The sequence below is a fragment of the Mobula birostris genome, chromosome 16 (assembly GCF_030028105.1).
Source record: "Mobula birostris isolate sMobBir1 chromosome 16, sMobBir1.hap1, whole genome shotgun sequence".
NCBI classification, from domain to species: domain Eukaryota; kingdom Metazoa; phylum Chordata; class Chondrichthyes; order Myliobatiformes; family Myliobatidae; genus Mobula; species Mobula birostris.
In genome coordinates, this window is record NC_092385.1 from 1,963,006 (window position 1) to 1,985,112 (window position 22,107).

Genomic DNA, 22,107 nt, shown 5'->3' on the forward strand with positions numbered 1-22,107 from the left:
AAGAGGCGGCAAGATGCACAACGTCAAAAGGTGACAGCGGTTCTTCACAATGCCGACAGGAGAGCTATAAATGCAGCAAGTCTGTGACAGACACAGTACAGGGACACTGCACCGATGGGGTCACGCCAGTCACTGTACAACATGGGGGGGGGGGTACAGTGCTGGTGGGGACGGGTCTGTTGCTGTGTAACGCCGGGGCTCGGTACTGATGGGGACGTGCCCGTCAGTGTGGAACGCCGGGGCGCGGTACCGGTGGGGACGTGTCTGTCAGTGTGGAACGCCGGGGCGCGGTACCAGTGGGGCGGGTCCGTCCCTGTGTAACACCGGGGTGCGGTACCGGTGGGGAGGGGCCTGTCGCTGTGTAATGCTGGGGCTCGGTACCGATGGGGAGGGGCCTGTCGCTGTGTAACGCCGGGGCTCGGTACCGATGGGGAGGGGCCTGTCGCTGTGTAACGCTGGGGCTCGGTACCGGTGGGGAGGGGCCTGTCGCTGAGTAACGCCGGGGCTCGGTACCGGTGGGGAGGGGCCTGTCACTGTGTAATGCCGGGGCTCGGTACCAGTGGGGACGTGTCTGTCAGTGTGTAACGCTGGGGCTCGGTACCGGTGGGGAGGGGCCTGTCGCTGAGTAACACCGGGGCTCGGTACCGGTGGGGAGGGGCCTGTCACTGTGTAATGCCGGGGCTCAGTACCAGTGGGGACGTGTCTGTCAGTGTGGAACACTGGGGCTCGGTACCAGTGGGGAGAGGCCTGTCGCTGTGTAACGCCGGGGCTCGGTACCGGTGGGGACGGGTCCGTCGCTGTACAACATCGGGGTACAGTGCTGGTGTGGAGCAATCTGTCACTGTATAACACTGGGTTCGGTACCAGTCATTAATTTACATCTACCATTCTTGTTACAGATACCCAAACATTTAGGGAGGATTTTAATAGAACAAGAGACGATTTCTTTTTGACATTGTACATTCTGTGAATGGGGGGGGGGGGGGCGAGGATGGTATGTGGAGACCCCCCCCGCCCCCCCCACCACAGCACTCTGTAGAGGGTGTGTTAATGGACATGCAGTGAGGAATGAGGACAGAGGGTCAGGCAGGACACAGAGCTAAACACTGAAACACTCACCCTGGCATAACCAAAGTTGAAGTTGATGGCCTTGGCATGGCCAATATGAAGAATCCCATTAGGCTCTGGGGGAAACCGCGTCCGCACCTTGGAGACAGCAACATAGGGATGAGTGTTTGCGATTCATTTAACTCCTTTCAGACAACCAACCCTAACATCTGAAACAGTGTTGGAGTGGGGCCAGTGATGGACAGGTAGGAAGAGCCACTGGGAAAACATGGCCAGATCCAGCCTCTCATTGTACCAATACATCAGATTATAGGCATGCGTAACTGGGCAGGGTGACCAACTTTACAATCACATGGACATTAGGGACCAGAGACCAGACACAGATTCAAGGGGTAATCAAAGCTTGAGTAGTACTCTATGCCCACTGTCCACAACACAGCTCACTCCAAGTGCCCCCCACTTTGTGCATAACCCAGACCCCAGCTGAAATACCCAAACCCTACACTGTTGCCAACATCAGCAACAACCTTCACGACAGAACATGCGGTTAATGGCCTCTGGCCTTTCTCCAGCCCACTCTCACACAGTGTACACCACCAGGGCGCTGGCATGACACTGGACTCCCGCTAGACTATAAGACTTAGGAGCAGCATTAAGCCATTCAGCCCATCGAGTCTGCTCCACTATTCTATGACAACTGATTCATTATCCACCCGAACCCATTCTCCTGCCTCCTCTCCGTAATCTTTGGTGCCCCAACTAATCAAGAACCTATCAATATCAGCTTTAAATATAACAATGACTTGGCCTCCACGGTCTTCTATAGCAATAAATTCCTTCGATTCACCACCCTCTGGCTAAAGAAATTTATCTTCATCTGTCTAGAGAGACTTTGGCTGAGTCTCAGATCAGGGGGCACACCCTCAGAATACAAAGGAAATATTCCATCCACGTCCACTATCTAGACCTTTCAGTATTCAATAGGGTTCAATGAAATCTCCCCCATCCTTTTTCTAAACTCCAGCTAGTACAGGCCCAGAACCATCAAATGCTCTTCACGTGTTAACCCTTTCATTCCTGGAATCATTTTCACGAACCTCTCTAGACCCTCTCCAATGCCAGCACATCTGTTCTTAGCGAAATAACCCAAAAACTGCTGACGATACTCATAGAGTGGCCCATTCTCTCTTCCTTCTCAGGAAGACCCATCATTACAAGGCATTTTTGTGGCATCACTTCAGCACAGCAAGAGGTCACAAACCCAAACCATCTCAGCTCCCATTCCTCTGTTTAATCAAACTTTAAAAACGAGTCTTTGATAGGCTTTAATCCAATGTCCGTAATGGGACAGGAGCATGGCTTGCGTAGTGGAGGTGCTTGACGATAGATGCTGCTTTCCTGTGACAGCACTCCATGTAGATGTGCTCAATGGTGGTAATGTTAGAAAACCATCAATGGGGAGTAGGTCCTGCCATGTGAGACTGATTCTTGCAATAAAGGGGCAGGACCTCTGATCACACATTACATTAGGACAGCCACGGCCAGGGAGATAAGTCTTAAACAACAGTCTCAGGGAAGTGTAGTGGGGTGGTTAGTCTGTCAGAAACCACTTTACCTGACCTCCGGTAATCTCCAGGTGTTTCTGTAAGAGTTTCATCGTGTTGGGCGTAACAACATAACCTTCCGTCTTATAATTTTCACCTTTAGTGAAGAAAGAAAATTAATTGTGACATTGCATAGCATGAAGTGTCAGCAGCTACAGCAACACCTGTCTCAGGTCACCCTTGATGGAAAGAGCCAGGTTTCTAGACACCTCTAAACTGGCAATAAAACACACAACCAGGATTGACGCACAGTGAGAGGCCAGTGTCTTCAGTATCTAAATCCCACGTTCACCCAAACCAGCCACACAGCCCTATCCTTGTCCCACACTAATCCCACTGTCCTCTCTCCAGAGACCTGAATCAATCCCACACTAATTCCACTGTCCACTCTCTCTCCACAGACCTGAATCAATCCCACACTAATCCCACTGTCCACTCTCCCCACAGACCTGAATCAATCCCACACTAATCCCACTGTCCTCTCTCCAGAGACCTGAATCAATCCCACACTAATCCCACTGTCCACTCTCCCCAGAGACCTGAATCAATCCCACACTAATTCCACTGTCCCGGTCTCTCCCCACACACCTGAATCAATCCCACACTAATCCCACTGTCCACTCTCCCCATACACCTGAATCAATCCCACACTAATTCCACTGTCCACTCTCCCCACAGACCTGAATCAATCCTACTGTCCCACTCTCCCCACACACCTGAATCAATCCCACACTAATCCCACTGTCCACTCTCCCCATAGACCTGAATCAATCCCACACTAATCCCACTGTCCCACTCTCTCCCCACACACCTGACTCAATCTTACATAAATCCTACTGCTCTGCCCTTTGAGAACAAGGTGGGAATGACGAGCCCAAGTGAACTGTAACCATTCACCATCAAAGCATTGAGTCAGTTGTCCGAATGGAAGCACCTGGAGAATGCCCCTTCGTAGAAAGCAGGGCATTAGACAGTCAGAGATGCTGAGCATGGAAACAGGCCATTCAGTTCATCTCTCACTGAATAGTGGCTACCCATTTGTAGTAATGAAATCTCCCAGCACATGACCCACCCCTTCGGCTCCTCTGGACACCTCGTACACAGTCGTCAGCTGCTCTCCTGGCACTCACTGCCCTGTGTGTAACAGGGTTCCCTCACACCCCTCTGAATCAGTCTCCACTTAGCCCAACTCTCTCCTCCTGGAATCCCCCTCCCACCCCCCAACTTTCCTACTCCACTCTGCCCTGCCCTGCACTGTGGAAGCCTGGGTTTTGCATGGCTGGCACGTTGACTGTATAGACACGGAGCAGCTCCAGGGTTTAGTGGTGGGGGTGGGGATGGGGGTGCACTGCGGACAGTGGTTGACACTGGGGAGGGGAGCACTCACCTGGCAGATGGAACTTTATTGCCTCCCCACGTAACTGTTCCAGTACAGATGTAGAGTGCAGCTTTAGCTGGTCTGTGGAGAACAGAATGCGAAACCTTCAAACTTCTGTTCAGCAATGTGAATCCCAGCTGTGCGGTACCATAAACATACCCACCTGCCACTGGACCCCAGTACTTTCTTACCCCTTGCTCCAGTGAATTCCTCTCCTGAAACTCTGAACAGAAAGTGCCCCAGGCTTTCACCATGTGTGTGAGATCTCACTGATTCCACCTCAGCCCAGACCTCCACCCACTGGTGCAAGTACAGACCACCCCCAGGGCCTGCATTTCCACTGCACCCACCCAAGTACAGATCACCCATCACCCCAAGCCTGGTGCTCGATCTGTTCCAGATTGGACCCCCCCCACCCAGAGCTTGTACAGATTTTCCGCATTCCCCCCCCCCCCCACACACAAACCCGGTTCTCCACAGCTCCAGACTACAACCCATTCACCCAGATCACCCCACCCAAGCGGCTCTGGACTGTACCCCCCACCACCACAGTGAGTACATATTCCACCACTCCCCCCCCAAACCCCCACCCCCACAAGCCAGGTTCTCCACACCTCCAGCAGGCAGCCCCTCCTCCAAAGTACAGATCTTGGGTCCAAGAACATTGTGTGCAGTTTTGATCCCCTAATCTGAATTGTGTGCAGTTTTGGTCCCCTAATCTAAGGGAAGACATCCTTGCCATAGAGGGAGTACAAAGAAGGTTCACCAGATTGATTCCTGGGATGGCAGGCCTTTCATATGATGAAAGATTGGATTGACTGGGCTTATACTCGCTGGAATTTAGAAGATTGAGGGGAGATCTGATTGAAACGTATAAAATCCTAAAGGAATTGGACAGGCTAGATGCAGGAAGATTGTTCCCGATGTTGGGGAAGTCCAGAACGAGTGGTCACAGTTTGAGGATAAAGGGGAAGCCTTTTAGGACTGAGATTAGGAAAATCTTCTTCACACAGAGAGTGGTGAATCTGTGGAATTCTCTGCCACAGGAAACAGTTGAGGCCAGTTCATTGGCTATATTTAAGAGGGAGTTAGATATGGCCCTTGTGGCTAAAGGGATCAGGGGGTATGGAGGGAAGGCTCGTACAGGGTTCTGAGTTGGATGATCAGCCATGATCATACTGAATGGCGGTGCAGGCTCGAAGGGCCGAATGGCCTACTCCTGCACCTATTTTCTACGTTTCTATAGCTCCCTGAAAGTGGCCACACAGGTTGGTAGGATGGTTAAGGCGGCATTTGGCATGCTCGTCTTTATTGCTCAAGGAAATGAGTTCAGAGTCAGGAAGTTATGTTGTGGCTTTATAAAACTCTAGTTAGGTCACGCCAGGAGTATTGTACACAGTTCTGGTTGCCCTGTTATAAGATGACCTTGGAAAGTGTGAAGGGATTTCTCTGGAGTGCATTGGGTGAGGGGAGATCTGATAGAGGTTTCTAAGATTATGAGACACAGACAGCACACGGGCTGCATCTTTTACCCAGGGTTGGAAATGTTTAATACCAGAGGGCATGTATTTATCAGAATCAGGTTTTTTATCACCGGCATGTGCAAAAAAATTATGCAAAAAAAAAATATATATTAAAAAAGTGAGGTAGTGTTCAAGGATTCAATGTCCATTTAGGAATCGGATGGCAGAGGGGATGAAGCTGTTCCTGAATCGCTGAGTGTGCGCCTTCAGGCTTCTGTACCTCCTAACAGTGAGAAAAGGGCATTCCCTGGGTGCTGGAGGTCCTTAATAATGGGCACTGCCTTTCTGAGACACCGCTCCCTGAAGATGTCCTGGGTACTTTGTTGGCTAGTGCCCAAGATGGAGCCGACTAGATTTACAACCTTCTGCAGCTTCTTTCGGTCCTGTGCAGTAGCCCCTCCATACCAGACAGTGATGCAGCCTGTCAGAATGCTCTCCACGGTACAACTATAGAAATTTTTGAGTGTATTTGTTGACGTGCCAAATCTCTTCAAACTCCTAATGATTTTAGCTGCTGTCTTGCCTTCTTTATGTCAACATCGATATGTTGGGACCAGGTTAGATCCTCAGAGGTCTTGACACTCAGGAACTTGAAACTGCTCACTGTCTCCACTTCTGATCCCATTATGAGGATTGGTATGTGTTGCTTCGTCTTACCCTTCCTGAAGTCCACAATCAGCTCTTTCACTTTACTGATGTTGAGTGCCAGGTTGTTGCTGTGGCACCACTCCACTAGTTGGCATTTCTCACTCCTGTACGCCCTCTCGTCACCACCTGAGGTTCTGCCAACAAAGGCAGTATCATCAGCGAATTTCTAGATGGCATTTGAGCTATGCCTAGCCACAGAGTCATAGGTATAGAGAGAGTAGAGCACTGGGCTGAGCACACACCCCTGAGGTGCACCAGTGTTGATCGTCAGTGAGGAGATATCACCAAACCACACAGATTGTGGTCTTCCGGTTAGGAGGTTGAGGATCCAGTTGCAGAGGGAGGTACAGAGCACCAGGTTCTGCAACTTCTCAATCAGGATTGTGGAAATGATTGTGTTAAATGCTGAGCTACAGTCGATGAACAGCATCCTGACATAAGTGTTAGTGTTGTCCAGGTGGTCCAAAGCCATGTGGAGAGCCATTGAGATTGCGTCTGCCATTGACCTATTGTGGCAAAAAGCAAGTTGCAATGGATCCAGGTCCTTTCTGAGGCAGGTGTTCAGTCTGGTCATGACCAACCTTTCAAAGCATTTCATCACGGTGAGTGCTACTGGGCGATAGTTAATAAGGCAGCTCACATTATTCTTCTTATGCATTAACAGGAGAGTCGTAAGTTTAAAGATTTTTGTTACACACTGGGTACCTGGGATGGTATTGGAGGCAGATATGACAGAAGCTCATGTACAACTGCAGGGAATAAGAATGATATGGACATTGCAAAGGCAGAAGGAGCCAGTTTAGTTGGGCATTTGATTACTAATTTAGTTAGCTCCGCACAACATTGTGAAAGGTGTGTTGTGAGGAGGACATTCTGACTCCGCAACAGGAAATGGATTGAGACAGTGGGTAATGTGAGGTTGTACAATTTGGCATCAACAAGATGATTAAAGGGAAAGTGTGTTAAAATCAGTACAGAGAGTGAATCTCATGGTTACATATGGTAACATATATGTACTTTGAATCTCAGCGTCCTTGCGTGTGGAAAGCTATAGACAAGTTGGCAAGTGCCCCAAGTGGATCAGAGGGCAAATAGCAGTTTAGCTTTACTGCGAGTGAGTTTACAAACAGCATTGTTGGAAAGCCCATGACAGGAGTACTGTGCACAGTTCTGACTTCTTTAAGGGTATTCTAGTTTTGGAAGCAGCCTGAAGAGATTCACAGGTCTAATTCCTGGAATGAAAGGTCAGACACCCACAGCAGAGGGAGATGGACAGTTTCCAGCTGAGAAAGTCAACTATCCATCTCCCTCCATAGATGCTGCATGACCTGCTGAGTTCCTCCAGTGTTTTGTGTGTATTGCTCTACATTTCCAGCACCTGCAGAATCTCATGTCTTTCTACAGGATCCTGTGTTCTTACATGCAGTAAGACCTTCACTCTGTCATAACCCTGGGATGTACTTTAATAACCACATTTCTGTTCGTTTCAAACACTACTGGGAACTTGAAAGGAAGTTGGAGTTAAAGCTGATTCAGCACGAGGCCCAGCAGACTGACAGCTCGAAAACTTGGCAAGTCTGAGTGATAGTTTTTCAAATTTATTCCGGTGACACTCTGCACGCATTCACCAAACTTAAGGCATGCTGAAACAGCCTAGTTCTCCAGCACTTTAAGCAGGCTGTCCCCATCTCCCTCAGACCACCAGGTCAGTCCAATCACAATGACACCCACCTCCATCAGTGCCCAAGTAATGACCATCCTTTTTGCCTGTGTGATTATCTATAACTCACTGTTGTTGGATACTGCCTCTTTGTCCTTAGCGGCGATTCGCGGTGCCTTCTCCTTCGGAGCCTGCAAGGAAAGAATGAAACCCTGCTCAGTGGGACTCCATAGTTGCTGGTATATGCCAGTGAGTGGAGCTGGCCGAGGCACATTCACTGAGGGTTACACATCACACCGAGTTACTTGCCTGGGAAACCTGAGAACTAGCCCATGTACACTCAGGGAAAAGGGGGCACCGGAAGCAGTGACACTGCCCATAAAGGTATACAGAATTATGAGGTGGTGGTGGTGGGGGGGAATTATAAATTGATTAAATGCAAGTAGGCCTTTTTCACAGAGGTTGCGAGTTTGACTACATTAAGAGAAGCTTGGACAAGCATATAGATGAGAGGGGTGTGGGGGACTACGATATATGTGCAGGTCATTGGTTCTAGGTAGAAAAACAGTTCAGCACAGACTAGATGGGCTGAAGGGCCTGTTTCTGTTCTGTAGTGTGATATGACTAAGACAGGTAGGCACCCATCTGCATACAATACTGCCCTTCCCGCAACACTGGCAGCCTCTCAAATGACAGTCAGTACTGCCTACTGTAGTTCCCTGGTCGACAAAGGTCCCTGCATTGTTCCCAGGAGCCAACATCAGTAAATCAAATAATTTGTTCATTACGTCTGTAGATCTTGGTGTGTGCACACTGGCAGCTGTGTGCACTGTTGACCTTAAAACACTTCCGCATTTGCCAACGTTTTTATGTAACATGCTGTAGGGGTTTCACTGCTGTGTAACATGCCGTAAGGTTTCACTGATAATGTAATGGTTTCTCTCTAGCAGCAACGTTTGGGTAATAGATAACAGGGTTATCTGTTGTTCTTTCTTAAGAGCTGGAAGAGAGATTTTCGTGGTCTTTTTGCAGGGGAGAGATGAGGAGAGAAGACGTGAAATGAGAAAGAGTTAGTAGACCACTGATCGGGGTGGACTTGGTGCGAGGTTCCGAAGGGCAGCGACGATCGGAGGAGGTTGATGGTGGACGACCGTCTTATCAGTGAGCTCCAACATTGTGCAACAGACTTTATTAAGACTGGGCCCTTTTTTTCATTTCTTTACTGACCATATAGTCAAAGTAAGAATTATAAAGCTCAATTGTTTAATTGCATATTGTGTACTGTTTGTTATTTCAGAGCACTGATTTGTAACAGGGAACACATCATGCAGCATCCACCCAAACGAGATTTCTTAAGTTCGGCTGGGCCGGGGGCTATCACCCCCTATATTAAGCCGCTAGCCGAAGCGAGAGTTACATTTAAAAGGAAAGCTTACTCTTCACTGAGGTCAGAATCATGCCCACAATCTCACTGCCACATAATGCCCATCCTGTAACATGGATCTTCCTTAGTACTGCCCCTCCCAGAGGGCAGAATCCGGTTTACAATCTCACTGCCATCTAGCAGGCAGTAGCAGTAGGGAAACCCTTCTAAGTTTGTCAAATCCAAACATGCCTGGAAGTCAGACTTTGTCAGTGGTACAGTCCTCCAGCATAGTACTCAAAGTGATAGGAACCACTGTACCAGGGAGTAAGAACATGATAGCACAGTACAGGCCCTTCAGTCTACGATGTTGTGCTGACATTTTAGCCTACTCCAAGATCAATCTGACCCTTACCTCCCACTAACCCTCCATTTTTCTATCATCCATGTGCCTATCTAAGCACCTCTTAAAATATCCCGAATCTATTTGCCTTTACCACCAACCCTGGCAGCTCAGTCCATGCCCTCCCGCCACCTCACTGCGAGAAACTCTGACCTCTGACATCCTGACAGGTGTAATGAGAATAATATAAATTTAAACTCAGGGTACACGCTACTTGCACTCACTTTGCACGGAAGAGCAAGTAATCACTGGTGCGGATAGATAGCAACTACAGTAACTCTGGAGAGCATAATGGGCATGCTGAAGAATATAACAAGTATCTATCATGGGCACTCAGCTCCCCATCACCCAGGACACCTTCCAAAGGTGACGCCTCAAAAAAAAAAAAAGGCAGCATCCATCATTAAGGACATGCCCTCTTCTCATTGCTACCATGCAAATATAGTTCATTGTTATCATGAATTGTAAAGTAGTGCGGATGCACAGGTGACCTGGCCTCTCTCACCACACAAGAACCCCTCTCCTTAGCGGGATGCAGTCCAGAGCAACCAGAGCAGGTCAGTTATACTAACAGCTCTCTCAAAGCAAGATGATGAGACAAACATTCTGAGTGAACAGCCAGAGGCTTTTTCCCCTGGGGCAGAAATGGTTAATACAAGGAGGCATAATTTTAAATTGATTGTAGGAATGTATAAGGGGATGCCAGAGGTACTATTTTTCAAGAATTAAATACAGAGTGGTGGGTGCGTGGAATGCCCTGCTAGAGGCATACACGAGAGACATTTAAGCAATTCGTAGAGAGATGTGCATGAAAGAAAAATGAAGGCCTATGAGGGAGTGAGGGGTTAGATTGATCTAAGATTAAGTTTAAAGGTCATCACAACAACATCATGGGCCAGAGGGCCTCCTCTGTGCTTTAATGTTCTATGTCTGAAAGGAGGGGTTCCCAATCTGGGGTCCCCACGGACCCCTTGGTTAACGGCAGGGGTCCATGGCATGAAACAGGTTATGAACCCCGGCTCTAAAGCGTCTGCATCCATAGCAAGCACATTAAAACCATCAAACTACAAGCAGATTTAATAAATACCTTAGTCTTCTTTTCCAGGTCAGCTTCAGTCTTTGGACCAAGTAAATTTAGAACCTGAGGGGAGAATGGAAGCATTGAAAGTTACAGTCTATCTACTCAGTCACTGTGAATGCCTTCTTTCTGCCAAGTTCCTGAAATTACACCAGAGACATGAAGTTTACTTGTCTTTTAACAGCACATTCACCTGTAACTGTACCTTTTCTATGGGTGGGGTTTGGGGGGGGGGGTCCCAATTAAATAGGGAAACAGTCACACACCACGGCCCGGAGACAGCGGCAGGGCAAACAGTCACACACCACGGCCCCGAGACAGCGACAGGGCAAACAGTCACACACCACGGCCCCGAGACAGCGACAGGGCAAACAGTCACACACCACGGCCCCGAGACAGCGACAGGGCAAACAGTCACACACCACGGCCCAGAGACAGCGACAGGGCAAACAGTCACACACCACGGCCCAGAGACAGCGACAGGGCAAACAGTCACACACCACGGCCCAGAGACAGCGACAGGGCAAACAGTCACACACCAGGGCCCCGAGACAGCGACAGGGCAAACAGTCACACACCACGGCCCCGAGACAGCGACAGGGCAAACAGTCACACACCACGGCCCGGAGACAGCGACAGGGCAAACAGTCACACACCACGGCCCGGAGACAGCGACAGGGCAAACAGTCACACACCACGGCCCCGAGACAGCAGCAGGGCAAACAGTCACACACCACGGCCCCGAGACAGCAGCAGGGCAAACAGTCACACACCACGGCCCCGAGACAGCGACAGGGCAAACAGTCACACACCACGGCCCCGAGACAGTGACAGGGCAAACAGTCACTGACCACGGCCCCGAGACAGTGACAGGGCAAACAGTCACTGACCACGGCCCCGAGACAACGATGCAGGGCAAACAGTTACAGACCATGGCCCCACGACAGTAATGCAGGGGCAACATCAAAAATAAAGCCCGCCCTTTCAAAATGGTTCCCAGACCTAAGGCAACACATCACATCAATATTACCCATTGGTAGCTTCAGTTTTAATAAAAATTAATTTGGAAATCAGTGAATATTTGAGAACAATAAGGTACAATTTGGATGAGAACCCAGTCTGAGTTTCCAGAAAGAAAGGGGGCTATAAAAGGCTGCCAAACACACAACTCCCTGCTTCCCAAACAAGGAGACCATATTGGCTTGTTGCTTGGCAGTAATCTGAACAGAAACCAGGCATTTGGTTCTCCACAACCATGTTTTATATGATTAAATGCTGGAGGAACACAGCTGAGTCCTGATGAAGGGTCTCAGCTTGAAACATCTACTGTTTATTCTTCCCCATAGTCGCTGCCTGACCAGCTGAGTTCCTCCATCATTTTGTGCGTGCTGCTCTGGATTTCCGGCAGCTGCTGAATCTCGTATTTATGTTTCACACGAGTGGCCTGAGAAATGGTTCATATTGCCCACTGGGCAATCCCACAAAAGAAGCTGTGCACTGTTGTGTCGAGCCGAGGCCTCTCTGAGCACCCAGTGAGCAGCTGACAGAACTCAGGGTTACACTTGCCTGTAAATCCACTTCGTTCTTGACAATCTTCCCATCGGCCCACTTCAGCTTACTCCTCACATCACCTAGCGGGGACAATAGTCACACAGGTTCCATTTTCAGCTGTGACATTACAAAGCCCCAATATTAACTCCTCTTTATAAGCCATGTGTTCACCAATCCCTTGACAGCTGAAGAAGCTGCCCTCACTACTTTCAGAAACAATGAATCTCACAGCGAAGGCCGTTCAGCCCATTGCGCCTGTGTTACCTTTGCCCCCACTCCCCGCTTCTTAATTTGCAAATTCCCCTATTAAGAACATGGAACACTGCAGCAAAGTACAAACCCTTTGGCCCACAATGTTGTGCTGACTTTTTAAACTGCTCCAAGATCAATCTTACCCCTTCCTCCCACATAGCCCTCCATTTTACAATCATCATGCGCCAAGGGTCTCTTAAATGCCCCAATGTATCTGCCTCCATCATCATCCCAGGCAGGGCTTTCCATGCTCCCACACTCGATAAAAAACCTACCTCTGACATCACTCCTCCATACTTTCCTCCTGTCAAAAAAAAAAAATTATGCCCCATTGTGTTAGTCATTTCCACCCTGGGAAAGTGCCTCTGGCTGTCCGGAGATTTTCTCCCTTCATCCACTCAAAGCAGCTATGGAGCCTGCTTCCCGCACCCTTTCAGCTAAGGTGTTTCAAAAGGACATTTCTCTCCACTTTTCCTTCATCATTCAGGGCCAAAGTGAACACGGATGCCCAGCATCATTGGTGAGATATGCTCTCAAGTGTTTGCCCATTTGTCTCATCGTCATCCACACGAGTACTCTCCCAAGCTGAAGGAAGGTAGATGTGCAGAAGGTAGCAGCACTCTATTCTAACGGCACCTAACAACATTTGGCCAGATTTACCACTGACAGCTATTATTAGAATCAGAGCACTACAGCCCAGAAAAAGGCCCTATGGCCTACATTGACTGCTGTCCTGCCTAGTCTCATTGACCCACACCAGGACCATTGCCCTCCACACTCCTCCCATCATGTACCTATCCACACATCTCAAATGTTGCACATCCCTCACTTTCACTCCACACTCACCACCCTCTGAGTAACAAGTCCCCCCTTGACCTGGGACCTTCAGGTTTAGTCTTACACAAGCTCAGTGGGAAAAAATCTGCTTGCATTTACCCCATCTGTTTTACCCCATCAATTCTGTATACCTCAATCAAACCTCCCCTCATTCCCTTATGTTCCATGGAATAAGGTCCTTGCGCTCCTCCTTTATCACCCCGAGAATGCAATACCTTCCTGTCCCATGGTAGTCCAAGAGGTGTTAGAGAGTGGTTGATTTTATTGTTTAGCCATGTCAGAGATCAACAACAGTGATGTGGGAAAGTGGGAACTTGGAGAAGGTAGCCTGTCTTTCTTTCCAAGGAATACCAGTAATACAGTGGAATTATTCATGACATACCCCTGGTCTCCAAGATCAATCTTTTATCATGATTCAAATTCTAGCACAATTTGAACTGACAACCTGCTGGTTATTGGGTGCAGACTGCTGGATGATAAGGTGGCAAGAATTAGCAGGAGTTGGGCATACAGCCCCTCCAATGGAATCACAACTGATCCAATCCTAGTCTTTACACCATTCTCTGCCTGTTCCCTTCAGGATTCTGAAATACCCTGTTAACATCCACCATTGAAGATCAAGAACCCATATTCCACTCTTCCCAAGGCAAACTGGCAGACTCCTGACGTGGGAAGGTGGGATGGAAACCACACACATGGTTAACACTCACCCATCAGCAGGCCCATGTTAAAACGGTAACGCTCCAACATAATCTGGGTCTTGTACTTGCTGACTGCTGCTTCAACCTAGGGCGGACACAAGGACAATGTTAGCAAATACGAGTCAAAGGCAGATTGTTCCAAGTGTACTCTCAAAACTGAAAGCTCTGAAAAATATTGCCAACATTCATAGTCATATTTTATTGATGCCGGGGGAAATTGTTTTTCGTTACAGTTGCATCATAAATAATTTGCTGTTTTTCAAAAACTCTGCAGGCACCCAGTCTCCACAGTGCACCTTCAACATTTAATCATTAAAAAGTGTGTTTCTCCCGCCACACGTGCTGCTTGACCTGCTAAGCATTTCCAGCTTTTTCCACTTTTCCCCCAGGGTTCTCTTTATCCTGTCTGAATTTGGCAGCATCGGGCGCTTTCGAAAGAGTTAGGGCTCGAACAGCATGACCTTTAGCTGTCAGAATTGAGGTAACAAGCCATCACTTTCACTTCCAGTTTCACCCAATCCCCAACTCCTTACCACCCTCTCTCACTAGAAGGGACTCCTGACTTATTACTCCAGAAACACCTTAGTGCTTAATATTTCTGTGACTCACCCTGGGATTTTTAATCATATTCAAAGGTGATATACAACAGTGACATTTTGAAGGCCGTGCCATTTTGTCATCATAGATTGTGTCAATACAGCCAAGAATAACCACTTTGCATCCTTTGGCCTCACAGGACACAGCTGTACAGGTGCTCACAATATAGTCACACAGCACAGGCCCTTCTCCCCACCCTGTTCATGCCAATCCCCTTGCTCATCTACACTAGGTCCATTTGTGCCTATTCAAATATCTGTCGAAATGTCTCCTAGCTACAGTGGGTGGAGCCAGACAGAGAAGCTATCATTACAGAAAGCAGTGCAGTTTAGTGACAACAGAACAGAAATGGAAAACTAGCATTCGATTACCAATAAAATAAACTGAATGTGGGTGGATAGAGATAACAGAGTTCACACTAACAGGCACAGTCTGGAGGAAGAAGCCTGAAGGGGTGGGAGAGGAGAAAGCGACTTGCTGTGCTGTAATTCCCTTTAGTTCTGTTGCTGCCGCTCGTGTTGTTCTGCTGAACACTGTGGAGACGTTGTATTTGTGCCAGGAAGTGCAGTGGCACCTTGCGGGCTGCCCCCAAGCAAATCTGGAGCACCTGAAGAAAGCCCATGCAGTCCCAGGGAGAACTTAAAAGTCCTTATGGACTGCAGTGAAATTTAACCCTGATTGCCAATGCTGGACTACTGAAGGAAGAGCAGAGAAACACAACGGTAGTAGTGATCACATTATGTTTCAGAGCGACTGCAGGAAAGAACCACGCCGGTACCAGTGATCAGAGTGACTGCAGGAAAACCAAGTTGATAAATTATAGAAAAGCCAATGAAGGGGCTGATAGTCGAACTTGGGAAAATAGAAAAGCAATAATATTGACAAACAATGTTGCAGAAATTGAATGGGAAATGTTTCAGTGTAGAAAAGCTTCTGCTAAAAGGACAAATGAAGCATTAAGGCAGGAGTTCCCAACCTTAATGCCATTGACACCTACTGTTAACCGAAGGGTCCAAAGACGCCAGGTTGGGAACCTCTGCTGTGCAACAATGAGCAAAGACAAGAGAAATAACAAACAAGAGGCATGTACTGTATACACAGACCACAAAAAACAAGAGTGAATACAATGAAATTAGGAGAAAATTCAGAAAACATAGAAAGGGAAAGAGGATCAATGAAAATACACTTTCAAAGGACGTAAAACAAAAGGGTAGAAACTATTTTACAAAAATCACATTGTTGAGGGATATTATTGAAACTCCACATTAAACTTGCACTGAAACCTCGTTACTCTTTGAATATTACACACAGTTCTGGTCACCAAGATTCAGAGATAGTGAAGAGGTGCAGAGATTTATGAGGATGATGTGAGAAAGGATGGATAGACCTGATCTTTCTCCTCTTGAGAGAGGAAAAAAGAATGAGGGGCGATGAGTCAACACAGATGGCTTACACATGGAGAGCTGAATCACAGGTATTCACACAAGTGAGTCATTAAGAAAATCAGGGAATTTCTTTACCAAAGAGTGACGAGAATGTGGGACCAATGGCAACTGGGAGTGGGAGAAGGAATCGCGTATCAATAGTAATACATGCTGACCCAAGATTCCCAACTAAGCTGATCCCATTGACCTGTGCTTGGCCCAAACCCTCTAAACCTCTCCTATCCATGTAGCTGCCAAAGGGTCTCATTTTTACTGTGCCCACCTCCTCTAGCAGCTTGCTCCACGTAGCTACCCGCCATCCTGTGAAGTTGCCTCTCAGTCCCTTTTAAATCTTTCCCTCTCACCTTAAACTTATGTCCTCTAGTTTTCCAATGTTCAAATTTGTCATTCAACCATACACACAAATACAACCAAACAAAAAAATATTCCTTTGGAGCCAAGGTGCAAAATACAACCAACAGTTACACAGTGCACACACTCTACAAACAAAAAATTTATTAGTAATAATCGAGCCTGAGTGCCCTTGCCTGTACATCAATGGTGCATGGAATTCGTCCTGGAATCACATTTCTGCAAGAACAGCCCACAGCAGGTCCTCGTAACCAGGCAGTGCAGCTGGGGACACAGATGAAGACAATCCAGTCTGTCTCCCATCGAGCAGACACTGGAGAATAGCACCAAGAGGGGCCAGCCTCCAACTCAGCAACACACAACCAGCTCCAGCACCTCCTTCCTTGCCAGCCACAACAGACAACCCTGTGGCACAAATCAGTGCCACACAGCTCCTCTGCCAGTCTTGCCAATGAATCAGAGTCAGATTCCTACTTTACTAGTGTCCAATAGGGTCTTGCAATCACAAGAAAAACATTCTGCCCACCCAATAAATCATGCTTCATGTACCAACTGACGCCATCTTCCCTGCGTGGCTGAAACATGGCATGCCACAAGTACAGCTCCTCCGCGATCCAGCATCTCATTGATGGGGTGGCCCTGCAGTACCTAGCATTCTTACATAAGAAATAGAAGCAGGAGCAGGCCATCCGGCCCATTGAGCCTGACCCACCATTCAATAAGATCATGGCTCATCTGTCTGTAAACTCAGCTCCATCTGCCTGCCTTTCTCCATAACCTTTAATTCCCTTACTATGTAAAAATCTAACTGTTTTTTTAATACATTTAGTGAGGAAGCCTCAACTGCTGCCCTGAGCAGAGAATTCCACAGATTCACCACTCTCTGGGAAAAACAGTTTCTCCTCATCTCCATCCTAAATCTTCTCCCCTGAATCTTGAGGCTATGTCCCCTAGTTCTAGTCTCACCTACCAGTGGAAACAACTTTCCTACTTCTATCTTATCTATCCCTTTCAAAATTTTGTATGTTTCTATAAGATACCCTCTCATTCTTCTGATCTCCAGAGTGTATAGTCCCAAGCAACTCAATCTCTCCTCATAGGTTAACCCCTTCATCCCTGGAATCAACCTGGTGAACCTCCTCTGCACTGCCTCCAAAGCCAGTATATCCTTCCTCAAGTATGGAGACCAGAGCTGCACACAGTACTCTAGGTGCGGCCTCACCAATACCCTGTATAGTTGCAGCATGATGTCCCTGCTCTTGAATTCAATCCCTCTAGCAATGAAGGCCAACATTCCATTTGCCTACTTAATAACCTGTTGTACCTGCAAGTCATCTTTTTGCGACTCATGAACAAGTACTCCCAAGTCCCTCTGCACAACAACATGCTGCAATCTTTCACCATTTAAATAATAATCTGCTCTTCTATTATTCCTTCCAAAGTGGATGATCTCGCATTTACCAACATTGTATTCCATCTGCCAGACCTTGGCCCACTCTCTTATCCTATCTATATCCCTCTGCAGACTCTCCACATCCTCTGTACATTTTGCTTTTCCACTCAGTTTAGTGTCATCAGCAAATTTTGCTACGCTACACTCAGTCCCCTCATCCAAATCATCAGTGTAAATGGTAAACAGCTGCGGGCCCAGCACCGACCCTTGTGGCACCCCACTCACCACTGACTGCCAACTGGAGAAACACCCATTTATACCAACTCTCTGTCTTCTATCGGTTAACCAATCCACCATCCATGCCAATACACTTCCTCCGACTCCATGCATCCGTATCTTATTTATAAGTCTCTTGTGCGGTATCTTATCGAACGCCTTCTGGAAATCCAAGTATACAACGTTCTTAATATCCTGCAGTGTCTTGTGATTGTGAAAAAGATGTAAAGGACGAATAATTGCATCTTTGGTTGGACCCAGAGAGATCCGAGCGTGCCACCATCTTAGTGGAAGTCCTCTTACACTGGGAAAAATTGTTCCTTCACTCTACCTTTGCCTCAAATGATTTTATACACCTCTAAGATCATGCCTCAGTCTACATTCTAAGGAATAGAGTCCTAACCTGCCTAATCTCCTTACAAGTCCTGGCATTATTCTTATAAATCTTTGCAGTTTAATGACACCTTTCCTCTAGCAGGGTGTCCAACATTGAACTCAGTAATCCAAGTGTGCCACATTAATGTCTTATACAAGCACAACATAATGTTCTAACCACGGCGTACTCACCGCCTCCTCGATCTGTTCGGGTGACACCACCACTCCAATGCCACATTCTCTTTCAAAGTCTGCGCTGTCAATTGAATCTAGCTGGTGTTTTTTGATATATTCCAGAGCAGCTAATTGAAGAAAGAGATTGCACATCTAATTAATTTGAAATTTCTGGAATCACAGGTTAAAAAATAGGCGAGCAGAGAGCTAGAGGAGCTCAAAAGATCAGGCATGATGATAACTGTGAAATTAGTCAGTAGAAAACAAGTCTCAGGAATGAATAATGGAAAACCAGATGTACAGTAAATGAACTAATGGGTATAATTCAGCAGGCCAGGCCGAGTGCCTCCAGCATTTTGTCTGTCTTGGATTTCCCAGTATCTGCAGACTTTCCCTTGTTTGTAATGGTTATAATTTATTCTCAAAAGAAAATCGAAAACAAAACTGCAGATCCCAGAAATATGAAATAAAAAGAGGAAGTGTTGAAAACAGTCAGTCATTAGAAAAAGCAACACAATTAACATTTCAGCTCAAACAACTTTTATCAGAAACATTAACTGCTTTTCTTTCCACCGACCCGCTGAGAGTTTTCAGTACTTTCTCTTTGTTCACTAAGGAGGCTGTTAGTAACATTCAAAAAATTCTCTGTAAACCGAGAATTGGAAGGGGTGCCCTGGGGACGATTACATACACCTAGATAATGCGATGATAGTGAGAAGCGGGGCGGGGTGGGGAGGGAACTCCGAGAAGCGGGGCGGGGTGGAGAGGGAACTCCGAGAAGCGGGGCGGGGTGGGGTGGGGAGGGAACTCCAAGCTATGCTGAAATGCAGAGCATGAGGCTCCATCTGCCCACCATCTTGTTAGCAAAGGTGAGATCATGGAGAACCCGAGGACAAATTTGCTGTATTGACAGGGAATGAGAGATTTCTGTATATCTTCCGTCACCCATTACATTACCCTACATCCTCTTATAACATTAAACCAAGCGACATGGGCAACAACAGGGCTTTGCTTTCAGATGAGCTCAATGCTTGCTTTGACCATCAAAATATGGAGGAACCAACACAAACTCCCACAGCCCCAGAAAATCCTGTGATTTCAATCCGAGCCCGACGTGCGAGCATCCTTTAGGAGGGTTAATGCACGAAAGGCATTAGGTCCAGATGGGGTACCTGGCCAAGTACTAATGCTGATTGATATCTTTAACCTCTCCTTTTGACAGTCTGAGGTAATCACCTGCTTTAAACAGACTTCACTTATCCTGGAGCAACAGGTCCACAGTAGATGCCACCTTACTGGCTCCTCACTCAATTCTGGAACAACTGGACAGCAAAGATGCATACATCAGGATGCTCTTTATCAAGTACAGCTCTGCATTCACTACCATCATCCTCAAAACTAATCACGAGCCCAGCCTCAATAACTCCTCATGCAATTAGATTGTCTATTTCCTCACTTGCAGATCCCAGTTAGTTTGGATAGGCACATGAATAATAGAAAAATTGAGTCTGATGTCATTCATTATACAAAAGGCAAGGATTAAATTGATCCTACAGTAGTTTAAAAGGCCAGGATAACCTTTTGGGCCGAAGGGCCGGTACAGTGCTGTAATGGTCTATATTCTATGAGATGTCACAAGTTGCCCAAATGATTTGGTGCACATCACACTGTTTAGTTACTGTTGTAAGTTTCTGACACAACCCGTTGATTGGCCAGCACTTACCACTGAGCTGTAGGTCAGAGTTTAATCCTTTGTTTGCGATGTACTTGATGAGGAATGCCAGGTGCTCTTGGTCCTTCAGCCGAGCAGCGGCGTTATACAGCAGTGTACCCATCACCTTGTCCGGAGCACAGCCCAGGATCGCTTCTGCCTGATGAGGACCAGAGAGAGATGTGACGAGTTGGGAAGGGTTGATGACCATTTTTCCCTTTGCCTACAACATACCCTGATCATTAAGGTAGTCCTTTTAACTGCATCTTACATCGGCCCATTGTGCCAGCCTGGGGATTCAAACCTCCAGATAGCCTCGGGGTCAGCAGGGGAGGTAATCACTGCCTCAGGTAACCCTCTCTCCACTCCCCAACACACCCACACCTCCCTCCTGTCTGCCCCCACCCTTTCCCCCTCACGGTATCCTCATCTCCCAGCTGTGTCCCATGCCCATCCCGTGTCGCTTCCACCGTCCCATTCCACCCCTCACCACACACCTCATTTCTTTCACCCCCCCAACTCTCCCTAGCCCCAGCTGTACACAGATACTCTACACCCTCACGCCAGCCCAGGGCCACTCCACACAACTCCAACCTTCCCACACACCCAGACCAGCCCGGCTCAAGTGACAAGTGAAGTTTATTGTCAATGAACTACATACGTGTATATAATGTATATAGAAACAAGGCAATGTTTCTTCAAACCGGGGTGTAAAACACATAACGCAAGATAACTTAGGAAGGCAAGGATAAAATCTATAGACGACTAATAAAACAAAGTGCATTAATATACAAAGTTGTAATGTATGTAACAGATTAACCAGTGCTACTTCGAGTACGATGTGGCCAGGAGTTTAGAAGCCTAATGTTTCCCATCATGACTGTTCTCGTTTTTGTTCATCATAGTCTCCTGCCTGATGGTAGAACGTCAAAGAGGATGCTGTTGGATGAGTGGGATACTTAATACCAAGGGCCATGCATATGCAGCGCTCCTGATAAATGTCCCCAGTGAATGATACTCTCAGCTGTTCTTGCAGTCCTTCGTAGGGACTTGCGGTCTGATGCTTAACGACTCCCACACCAGATGAAGATGCACTTGTCAGGATGCTCTCAATGGTGCTCCTGTAATATGCAGATGAGGCACTGCTGAAGCTTCTTGTCCAGGGAGGTGATATTAAGAGACCTGGTGAGGTCACCCATCATGTGAAATCCCAGGAACTCGGGAACACGTAACCCCACAGAGCAGCCATGTAGTCGTACAGAGGGGTAGTTTGTCTGCATCTTACTGAAGTCGATAATGATTTCCTTTATCTTCACCACATTCAGGCTTAGGTTGTTTTTCTCACACCAACCACTCCCATGGGGTTATGGGGGGAGGGTGTGGGAGAGTAACCCAAACTCTCCCACGCCCTCCCCCAGAACCCAAACTCTCCCACACCCTCCCCCAGAACCCAAACCCTCCCACACCCTCCCCCAGAACCCAAACCCTCCCACACTCTCCCCCAGAACCCAAACCCTCCCCCGACCCAAACTCTCCCACACCCTCCCCCTGACCCAAACTCTCCCACACCCTCCCCCTGACCCAAACTCTCCCACACCCTCCCCCAGAACCCAAACCCTCCCACACCCTCCTCCAGAACCCAAACCCTCCCACACCCTCCCCTAGAACCCAAACCCTCCCACACCCGCCCCCAGAACCCAAACCCTCCCACACCCTTCC

The 22,107-nt window shown here is 47.6% G+C and overlaps 1 protein-coding gene across 1 annotated transcript in view; it reads right to left on the bottom strand.

Annotated features, from left to right (window-relative positions):
* The window catches only part of qars1 (glutaminyl-tRNA synthetase 1), a 65,536-nt gene that overhangs the window by 37,289 nt on the left and 6,140 nt on the right, over window positions 1-22,107 (bottom strand). Inside the window, exons 2-10 of the mRNA XM_072280202.1 lie at window positions 20,401-20,548; window positions 18,696-18,805; window positions 14,076-14,151; window positions 12,292-12,356; window positions 10,735-10,788; window positions 8,012-8,072; window positions 4,060-4,131; window positions 2,684-2,769; window positions 1,120-1,206 (exon numbers count right to left, since the gene is read on the bottom strand). Of these exons, the coding sequence (XP_072136303.1) occupies window positions 1,120-1,206; window positions 2,684-2,769; window positions 4,060-4,131; window positions 8,012-8,072; window positions 10,735-10,788; window positions 12,292-12,356; window positions 14,076-14,151; window positions 18,696-18,805; window positions 20,401-20,548 (759 nt within the window). The remainder of the gene's footprint in view (window positions 1-1,119; window positions 1,207-2,683; window positions 2,770-4,059; window positions 4,132-8,011; window positions 8,073-10,734; window positions 10,789-12,291; window positions 12,357-14,075; window positions 14,152-18,695; window positions 18,806-20,400; window positions 20,549-22,107) is intronic.